Source organism: Cryptotermes secundus, unplaced genomic scaffold, assembly GCF_002891405.2.
Source record: "Cryptotermes secundus unplaced genomic scaffold, Csec_1.0 scaffold462, whole genome shotgun sequence".
NCBI classification, from domain to species: domain Eukaryota; kingdom Metazoa; phylum Arthropoda; class Insecta; order Blattodea; family Kalotermitidae; genus Cryptotermes; species Cryptotermes secundus.
Genome location: NW_019724744.1, coordinates 954391 through 965544, shown reverse-complemented (window position 1 = coordinate 965544; position 11154 = coordinate 954391). Strand labels below are relative to the sequence as shown.

General features: G+C 45.8%; 1 protein-coding gene across 2 annotated transcripts in view; it reads left to right on the top strand.

Annotated features, from left to right (window-relative positions):
- Positions 1 to 330: 330 nt before the first annotated feature.
- Positions 331 to 11154, top strand: part of LOC111862867 (tetratricopeptide repeat protein 28) — a 55955-nt gene continuing 45131 nt past the window's right edge. For both annotated transcript variants that reach the window (XM_023848634.2, XM_023848633.2), the window contains exons 1-2: positions 331 to 503; positions 10450 to 10707. In XM_023848634.2, the coding sequence (XP_023704402.1) occupies positions 480 to 503; positions 10450 to 10707 (282 nt within the window). In that variant the 5' untranslated portion in view covers positions 331 to 479. The remainder of the gene's footprint in view (positions 504 to 10449; positions 10708 to 11154) is intronic.

Below are 11154 nucleotides of genomic sequence, written 5' to 3'. Positions count from 1 at the left end.
GCTGACGGTGTTTTGTGAACACGGGAATGAACAGTCGGTATCCATAAAGTGTTGGACAACTATTAGCTTTTCAAGAAAGTCGCTGCTTCATTGAGTTACACGATTTCCCATCGTTTGCTATTATGATATAAAGTTCATCCCCGTGGTAACACAACACTGACACTTGCAGCCCCTGGTGGTGGCCATATTGTATCCGGAAGGCTGACAATGACGTCTCACAACAATGTGAAGCAATTAAGTCGGAATTCGACTGCAGATGGCTCTGACCCGGTGTTGTGGTTACTATTCAAGGTTATGGTGGAGGAGGCTCACTTCTTGGAACAGCCTTCAGGTCGCCTGGCCGCGTCGCATTCCAATATGGCTGACGGTTCGGAATGTGGTGGGTTCTGTCGCTTGAGTTAGTGCAGTGAAGTTGTGTGAAGTGTTGGAAGCACTAATGGTTGCACACGTTTAGTAGGAGAAATGGTGATGTGGATGTCATGTCACAAAGGGATTTGTCAGAGGTGAGTTCTGTACCGCAGCTTAACATTCCAGGAACGTTGTGTCGCTGGAATTTGCCTCCAGGGCACTCGGTACTTTCACTGCTCATCCACCATTGTTGTAATCTGGTCGTAGTTTTTCTCATGCACTACAGGATTGAGATTTTGTTTACAAATGTAGCTGTATTGTTCTGTCAGTAGCTCAAGGACAGTACATATCATGTTAAATCCGTTGAACCACAGTGGTTACTATATGTACCACCTGTTTTAACATTACGAAACTGCGTTTTCCCCGTACAATGTAGTAAAGTTTTCATATGAGTCTCACAATAAACAGCTTTTATTTCTGTATACATCATTAACGTTACTGATGTTTTCCATGGAGACGCAGTGTATTTCCTGTGTGCTAGCTCCTGGATTTTTTAAGTATTTACGTGAATTTTATTCTTCAAAGGACATTTAAAGCTATCACAATGTAATAATGGGAACTGTTGTCATAACAGCCACCCTCCCTCTTCCGACATAAGGTTGGCTGGAGCTTCCGCCAACCGCCGAACATCACGAGAGTACGGGACCTACTTAAATTTGTGCGGAATGTCTTTAGGGCCAGCTTTCAGATATTGTTTACACTGATTGGCAGCATTATCTTGCATCCTCTGTAACAACTACGCTTTCCATCCTGGCTGGGCTGTAAAAAGACCGAGACCTCGGATTGACCCTCCCCCCCCCCACTCCACTGAAAGGGACCAACACAGGATGATTCAAAATATGCTTCCTCTACAACGCATCTGAATGCCAGTCCCGATCTGTGGAAGACCGTAAGCTTTTTCGTTCTTATTTTTCTTGTATTTAACGACGACTAATTATCCATATTGTTACACAGCTTTAATCGAAATTTTGATTATTAATGATGACTGAGTAAGGACGCGGAAAGCCCATTAGCATTTACATCGAGGGACTGAGGAACACGGCGAACCACAGACTAACCCGTCTGAAGGGTCTAGATATGAACCCGAGATCTCCTGAATACGATGCTGAAGTTGTAATTATATCACGGCAGTTTCAATGGCTTTACATGGTTTACCCAGTTGCCATACGGCAAATGTCCAGGTAATTATATTAACCCACTGAAGAGCCGGTTTGCCTGAGTACAGTGGCTATGCTACGGGATAAACGATCGAAGAATCGAGTTTCAATTCCCGGCTGGGGCAAGAGAGCGTCAAGACCATTTCTGGGGCACATCCAACCTCCTATCCCATGGGTACCGGGGTTTCTTTTCCCTGAGGTCTAATGGCCTTGGCTTCATCTAGTGCCGAGGTGAAGAATTCGTGGAGCTATGTCTCCATTTCCCCATATGTGTTCATTGCGTGGTGTTTAACTAAGGACAGGGGCAACTGTACATTTTGCCTTTGAAACAGTCGTGTGTGTGTGTGTGTGTGTGTATACTACATACGAACGGTCAGCTGTGATGTTAAGAAATTTGACACCGGCTTACTTGACTGAAGTTTACGCGGTTTTCCTTAGACCCTCTAAGTAAATGCCAGAATACTTTCCAATTCATCCACACACACACTGGACGCTGTACACCGTATCTACGGAAGTAGTCGTGACCCACAGAGAAATTAAGAATCCTCACGTTGTTGGTCTCGTGTTATCAAAGGAAGTAGCGATTGTTTCCTTCGAGGAAGTAAGTACTGAAACTTTGTAAACGTTTTAAGCGAAATTCCCAACACATTACCCGCCCTCTGAAGGTATTTTTACCAGGACAAGCAGGCACTGCTTGTGGACCTTCGAAGCGGGAAATTCTTCTGCCCTTCCCCTATAAAATGTAGCGTTTCTCTTTTCCACGTCTCCCAGGCCGTCTCTGGGGTCTACCCAGCATCATATGCAGTGGTTACCGGGGCTAAAGCGACCGGGGCGCGAAGCTGACCACTCACCTCCAATTAGTGCCGAGGTCAAGAAAATGTGGATCTATATATTCACCCCCCATACGCCTTCATGGCTTAGTGCTTAATTANCGGTGCACTTTCTGTTCTTGCTCTTTTTAGGCTTCAGACGCTTGTGACCTCGGTTGTGTCTCCAGACGATCCAGACGCTGTGTGTCTGTGTCTTGTTTAACGGCGCTATTAAAAAACTCAGAACTGTGGCCGTGTAGTTGCCTGCTTCCCACCGTGGGATTTGTGGTGGACAGAGTGGCACTGGAGATTTTATCCTAGTACTATACTGAGTTCTCAAAGCATCCTTAACCGTTTAAAACTGAATTTGTTTTACGCAATATAAGTATTCAGTCCGTACCCCACAGGAAAATTACCTCTCCACTACAAAGACCAACCGGTTTATTGTGAGAACCGTACGAAGCACAAATATACTCTGTGGCCATAACGTGGTGTTTTGATACGTTAAACAGGGTTAAACAAGCCATAAATTAAGTCATTATCGCTGTAGGCTACATTCTTCTGTTATTTAATAACGCTAGTTCGAATGAGTCTTATATGTATATCGTTGAAATGTGTGGGAAGGTTACGAGTGTTTACTAGGCAAGGCTTTAGAAGAAACGTCTTGTGGACTCTGTCCTGAGACTCGGAAATTTTCTGTTTAAATCCAAGAAACAGAGCCCAGTTTTGGGGAACTCGTAGTCACTTGGCTTTTCTACAAACTCGCCGCTTTTATGGAACCCGAAGTTTCATTACCGTGTTCAGACGAATCGAAGTAATATTTAAAAATTCAGTTCGTACCTCACAGTTAACGCGCTCCTTCCCTGCCCAAGAGGACAGTGATACTCGTAAGGAGCATATAAATACTCCTTCCGGCAGAGTGCAGAGTGTCCAAGCCGGAGTTACTTATATTTACCGTTGCCTATTAAATGATTAATATTGCCCTCCCGTCTACGCGGTATCCTCGCAGATGTTCAGAATTCTGGACTAGAATTTTCCGTACATGCGTACTACATGCATTCCCGTTGCTAATTCAAATCTACGAATGCGTAGTGACAGGCATTGCAAGGCGATTCGTAAAGAACGCCTGGAAGCCGACAGGTGCAACATTCCTCACAGCACGCACGTAGCCACGGCCCGCCCTTGGGAACGACAAAAACACGGGTCTGGTCAACCACAAGGAATGTCGCGGGTTCGTGACTGGATCACGGCCGTACTGCTGGCGTGCCTCGGCTTAAACCCACGCTGGAGCACCTTGCTTCCTACTGGGTTCGAGTGTCAGCCCCAAGACCAGCTGCCCTGAGTAGTGAGGTTTAGTAGTGACGCCGTGTAGTTCGGTATATTGTCAGGCTTGCCAGCGTATCGGAAGAACCTGTTTAGGTTACGGGCTGGGCGACCACTTTGGGTTCGATTCCCGCCAGAAGCAACAGATGTTCTCCTACCCAATGTGTATCGGGGGCTGAAAAGGCAGGCGAGGCCTCAAACGGACCGCTCAGCTCCATCTAGTGACGAGGCTAGAGAATGCAGAGTCTGTCTCTGTATACAGCGTCGTGTATTCCGCTGAAAGTCGAGTGGCGCCGGTTTCTTGCTTGGCTTATTCTTCTACGCTGAAGATGGATGCGGCGAGTTTCTCCGAAACACATGTAGGCTTTCAGCAGACTAGAAGATAGAACTGCTGCGAGAAACTCAAATCTTGCTAAGTTACAGAAACTTAACCCCAAACTGTGTTGGTCGGAGCGTGTAGGAAGAAGCAGATGATAAAGCAGTGGAAGAAGAGAAGGATAAGTAGAAGGAAGGCAGGTATGAAACAACAGTGAAGGGAAGGAAGTAGACGGAATAATGTGAAGGAGAGGGGAATCCGAAGAGGAAGACAGGAGAGGTAAGAGAAGAACAAGGCGGATTCAGGAAAGAGGGAAATAGGAACATGAAAGGGGAAGAGCAGAAGAGATAAGAGGAGGAAATTAATGGGGTAGCAGAGGAGAATAAGAAGAAAAAGGAGATACAGAAAGGAAAGACGGAGAGCTAAAAAGGGAGAATAGACGGGTGGCCGCGCCATAGATCAGGTTTCTTATCTCGGAGCCCCGAGTTTGATCCTAGCACAGGTAACGTGGGATTTGTGGTGAACAAAGTGGCATTTAAGCAATTTAACCGTGTACTTCGGTTTTCCGTGCCAATTCTCATTCCACAGCCTGCTGCATACTCGTGTTATCACGCGGGCTGGTACAGTGGGCTGCTTCGTGGCCGCAGTACCGAGTGGACTCAGTCTCACCACCCCCACAAAAGAAAAAAGTCTAAATAGAGGCTAAGAGATGAAGAATTAAGGAGAAAGAAAAAGAGAACGAACGTGGAAGCGCCTCCTACCCAACGCATACCTGGGGGTAAAGCGACCGGGACGTGAAGGTGACCACCTCCACCTAGTACTGACGTCAAAAATGGTGGAGCTATACCTCCACTCCCCCAAACGTCTTTATGGCGTGGCGGTTATTTATTTAAGCACAGGAACAACTTTACCAATTTACCAGCATCAAATGTTGCTGACTTGCAGAAACTGTGCTTTGGCGCGACTGTACGTTTTTTCTCATGGGGTGAGACTAAGTCCCTTCTACTGCGGCCACTATTTTGCCTATTTTTATCAGCCCCAGATGATAGGTGATGATTGTGGAGCAATCTATGGACTGAGAATTGGCAAGGGAAACCGAAGTACTCGGAGAAAACCTGCCCCAGTGCCAGTTTGTCCGCCACAAATCCCACATGACCAGACCTGGGACGCCGAACTGGGAAGCCGGAGACTAACCGCCTGAGCTGTGGCACGGCGCACTGCTGTACGTGAAATAGTGCTTGAGAACTCGGCGGTCCCCCATAAAGGGAGTTGCGACCCACATTTTGAGTAACTACGCCTTAGCCCTCTCATCTGTTTATTTGCATGCTCCACTGTTTGTTAATCTGCAGCACAGTTTAGCCCGAGGTCTCCGCGTGTCTCGAAACGCGGACTTGGGTCAGTTAACGTCACCCTCTCTTTCGTAGTTGTCCTCAGTCACGATCCTGCGCTGAACATTGCATCCAGAAGCGCCAGACGTTCCGAGAGAGCTCACTTACCCACAAAAGTGAAGTGCCTGCTTAGGTTCGCGGCGCAGCAAATTCCGCGCCGACTTCATAGTGGGCAGAACCCGCTTCGAGTACCAGCCAGAGAGATATTCTAGCTTGCAGCGTCGAATGGTACGGGAGTTATGAACGAGTACGGACGGTCGTCTGCATATAAGTCAGTGGTTTCTAAAACATGCGGTACGCCTCCCCTGGGGAGGTGTGATTTATGCCGGGAAACATATACAGGATGTCCCAGGAGGAAAAGTCAATATTCTGGGAGGTCATAGTATCGGTCATTCTAAGCAAGAAACCGTATATTTACATGTGTGCTATTCCGATCGGTTTCCGAGGTAGAGCTGTTGTACAATTCCCAAATTATTAATAAGAAAGAGATGTTTCTGGTTACTTACTTACTCATGGAGCTGAGCCCTTCTTGAGGAGCCGCCAATTCTGCAGCTACTCAAGAATTTCCCACCACAAAAGCTCCTGTCGTTGGAATAGATCAGGTTGACGCGGTTCCCCGTCTTACTTCTGATAAGAAGCCACTTACGTACTGTTTCTGATAAACTCCGTGATTTCAGTCCGCAAGCGAACCATACCGACCAAAGTCGGGAAACCACTGATGTAAATTAACCATTTTAAACATGAAATTCATTGAATAATATTTAGAACCCATGCTCCCATGGTCAACCCCTGGGGGGAAGGGTCATGCGTTTTCCCCTCTGGATTTGTAGAAAAAAAAATCAAAATTAAAGGAAATATATCGAATACGAATAATAACAACTAACTTTTCTAAAACATTATTCTATCCCGAATACTTTAAGCCGATCAGTAAAAGTGGCCCTAAACTGATTAAAATTTGAAAACAAAAATTTCTGGACTTCCTTTTAGGAAAATCGCCACCACCGCCCGCCCATGCATCCTCCGGTTAATTTTGAAGTTCTCCGTAACCCGAAACTTTCTGATTTTGAGCTTATTGAGTATGTACATGACCCAGCACGTGGGCGACGCGGCAACAATATAACGTGTGCTCCTCGTGTTCCCATGGCAACCGATTCATGACTGATACGTGAAGTGGACCTAGCGCACGCAACAGCTATTATTGTGGGAAAGTCAGTGTTGCCAACATATACATAGTGACCTCACCCTTATCTCGGTTGAACTTCTCTGCAATTCGTTGATCATTAGCGCTGCCGTGGGGGGGGGGGTAGCGGGACGCGATGTGGACCCATCCTAAACATGAGTACATGGAATGTTGCATTCGTGAAAGAAAAACGACTTGATAGAATGAAATGTGTGTGTATGTGTGTGTTCGCGCGTACGTAGAGGGGGGAGGGGAGGGGCCCCCCCGATAATATCTTTTCAACGAACTGGGCGACTTCTATTAAATTCGACTTGCAGATAATTACATGAATTCTCTCCGGACACGATGTTTCCAATACGTAGTCTGTCGGAAAAATGGCGGCTGTGCGGAGCCGTGTTATTTACTCGATGGAGGATCCAGGAGTCACAATCAGATTTTTGTTGTTTTGTCTGGCAGTGAAACGCTGTCTGGTTGTCTGAATTACGATGAGAGATTACTATCGCTTGGAAACAAGGTTCTCCTGAAATATATTCGCGTAAGATTTCATGTTTCTACGGCCGTGACTATGAAGATGCCATCTTCTGGGATGTGACGTCATGTAGATCTTGTGTGAACCTACGTTTCGGAGGGACGTATCGCCACCTACTCAACGCTGGCTCCTCTCTTGCTAATTTTTCTACCCTGAAGTTAAAGGCGATAAATTCATCCGAAACGTCTGTTCAAACAAGATCTACACGGTGCCAGATCCCAGAAGACGGCATTATTCAAATATATTCGCATCTAAAGAGACTTGAATTGGAAATTTGTGGAAATTACATGACCGATAACTTCTCCTGATTATATTAGGGTAGACTGGACATGCAGCTCGGATGGAAGGCAGTAAATGCATGCAGAATTTTGGTGTGGAAACCTCCTACTGTAGGGCCACTTCGAAAACAGCGGTCTAGGTACAGAGGTAATGTTTAAGTATTTTAGGGAAATTATCGGCGCAGTGCGAAGTTTCATAATTATGAAAACTGGTACATCCTGGCATGCGATGCCGTTCAGCGTCCCAGATAGTTACCGGCGTTTCGGAGGAACGCGCTGCCTTCATATTAAGGATACAGTAAATTGCTGATAATCCGGTTACAGCTAGTCTGGATGTCGGATAAAAGAAGTAAAGTTGTCTCTGTGCTTAACTAATTAAGCACCACGCCATGAAGGCGTATGGGGAGTAGGTGTATAGATCCACATTTTCTTGACCACGGCACTAGTTGTAGTTGAGTGGTCAGCTTCACGCCCCGGCCGCTTTACCCCCAGGGAGAGAGCCCTCGGTATCCATTAGATAGGTTGGGTGGACCCCAAGCCGGTCTGGACGACATGGAGAAAGGAAAATTCTTGACCCTACCGGGGCTCGATCTTCGACCTTTCGGTCGTCCACCCTGTAGCCAGTCGCTATACCGACTGAGCTACTGGATGTCGGATACTCCGGTTCGAAATGTGAAAAATTCTGTTCACTGTTGAGCACGTGCTTTAAAAGACACGTGACATTTAGGAAGACAGATGAATCACTTTTCTGTTCAGGCAAAACTTGACAGGTTCCTTCAAACCTGCAATTTCTGAGAAATGTCTACAAATTTACGTTAAACCGTTTAAAATATTCTCTGCAGTTCGCCCGGTTGTATTCGGGACAGAAGAATAAACATATCTTTTTGAAATAATTTTAATTGTTTATTTTAATATGTAGTATATTTCCATTAATACACGTACAACTGGGATAGCTCAGTCGGTATATTAGCGGGCTGCGTGCTGCACGGTCGGGGTTCGATTCCTGGGAAGAGGGAATTTTTTTTTTAAACTACAGCGTCCAAACCGGCTCTGTGACCCACCCAGCCTCCAATCCAGTGGGTACCGGGGGCTTTCCCCAAGCGTGGAGATGATCACTTACCTCCATCTAGTGCTGAAGTGAAGACTGAACAGCTACACCTCTGATCCCTCATGCATCTTCATGGCGTCGTGCTTAATTAATTAGACACGGGGACAACTTTATTTTTTCTGTCTTCTGTATTTCTCTTAATATTTAGTAGATTTCGTTTCTTTGGGGGTATGCGGTAGCGCAGTTGGTCGAGGCACACTATGCTACAAGCCGGAAGGTCGCGGGTTCAAGTCCCAATGAGGTCACTGGGTTCTTTCAATTGACCTAATACTTCCAGCCGCACTATGGCCCTGGGGTCGACTCAGCCTCTAACAGAATTGAGTACTAGGAATATTCTTGGGGGTAAAGGGCAGCCGGCGTGTAGGGCTGACAACCTTGGCGCCATCTGTGAGCCGATTGTCTAGAAAATGTGGGAACCTCTACATATCACAACCCTATGGGCCTCTACAGCCTGGGACAGGGATACCTTTACTTTTTAAGATTTTCTTTCTTCAACTTTTTTCTAAATCCAGGGGCAGAAGCCTAACTAGCCTGATCCCCCTCATCTCCATGAGTCTAAGGCTCCCATCATGCAAATACAAGTTTTAAGGCCATCAGACCAATAAAATGACTTAAAATGTGGTTTATCTCTTTTAAAAATAGTTGCCAGAGGATCTTATTGATACATATGAAATACTCTTTTCTGTAAAATTGTTTGTTTGCAGAAGTCAGTGTAGCCGTGTGGGACTAAAACTGATTCTGTCTTTGATATTGGTCCATTTTGAGTGACCACAAGAAAAAGCAAGGGGACAACATTATTTGTTTGACCCAAGAATTAGACGAGAAGTTCAGTCTTCTCACCATCCATGCCATGGAGTCCTGTATTGCACGGCTGGTTGCGGTGCCGTAGGAATAATGGAGGAGTGGAATTGGGCAGGAAATGGGCGACGGGGGGGGAGTGGAAGAAAAGATCTGCGCTCATATATCTAAACTAACTTCTGGGAGGCCACCAGTCATTTAGTTACCAAAGAATTTCCAAACATTTTATGGAATCTGAATGTTCATTACTGTGTTCACAAGAACCTGCCACTGGGCCCCATCCTGAGCCAGATAAGTCCAGATCATACCACTCCATCTTATCTTCCAAAGATACATTCTGATATGTTCCCACCCATATCTAGATCAATGTACTGATATAGAAAGGCAAAGTGTGGAAGTTACAACAAGAGAAACAGAGAGGGAAACATTCCTTAATGGTGTATGACAGTTAAAGGCACAAATTGGAGAAAGCACATATACACGGGGGAGGCCATTGAAGCGATAGTATTGTGGGAAACGGGAGTTAGGAATCTAAGGAGGTCAGGTTCAACACTGAACAGGGGATTTGCCCTAGATGTAGCAAAGAGGAAGATTGGAGCCATGTAATAAGGTATGAAGGGATGAGGTTTTGGACAAGAGATTTAGGAATTCCAGTGCGGAAATGGTTATTATGAGGATGGTAAGATGAAAGAATTAAGAGTAATGACAAATAATTTGAATGTATATGATTAAGTAAAAAAGTAAAGCTGTCCCTGTACGAGGCCATGAAGGCCCATAGTGTTGTGAGACGTTGAGGGTCCAACATTATCTAGACAATCAGCTCAAAGATGGCGGTAAGGTTGTCAGCCTTACGCGCCAGCCGCGCTTTACTCCACAGGAAAATTATTTATTTAATTCCTGATACTCAATTCTGTTAGAGGCTGAGTGAACCCCAGGGCCATAGTGTGGCCGGAAGGATTAGGTCAATTGAAAAAAAATCCAATGACCTCATCGGTATTTGAACCTGCAACCTTCTGACTTGTAGCATAGTGCCTTAACCACTACATAAACAAAAATAAGAGAGGTTGATGGGAAAATACATGGGTGATACAGCAATGAATGTAGATGCTGCTAATCAGGATATCCACCAGATTGCCTTTCATGCTTGATGAACAGGTGGAGCCGGAAGGGACGTCGGAGCTGCCGGCAGCAAACAAGGCGCTGTTCCTGGACAAGGTGCGGCAGTCAAATGCAGCGTGCCAGAGTGGGGACTACGCCACAGCTGTATCTCTATATACAGACGCTCTGCAACTGGACCCAAGCAATCACATCCTCTATTCAAACCGCTCTGCAGCCCTTGTCAAGATGGGGCAGTTTGCCCAGGCGCTGCAGGATGCCATTCGGGCCCGCGAGCTCAACAGCAAGTGGCCCAAGGTACAAGAACACAAGCTGTTACAGATACAGGTGCAGAAATTTGCATTCTGCTTTTCAGATTTCATGTAGCAGGTTTGAAACTAGACTGAAAAGATGTGTGTTTTTTCCCTTTGGAACGATTTTTTTGTAATGTCAGTCTATGTATCAGTTTGTAGCCTGATATTAGGGGATCTGTTAATCAAGTCTGATATTTATGGTGGTCAGTTTCATGCCCTTGATGCTTTACCCACTGGGCAGAAGCCTGTGGGCACTCTGATTCTGAAGGTGCAGACAACATGATCCTCCAAAATGGTGGTGTATGTGGTGCTGTCACTGGCCAGACTATATACTTCAAATAAGCACAATAGACCACTGTAGGTCGCGGTGCAAGGGCCGAGAAGGCCTACCCGTCATACATACATACATGTACTCCAAATGGTGTGATGATGATAATGAATGATCAATTGG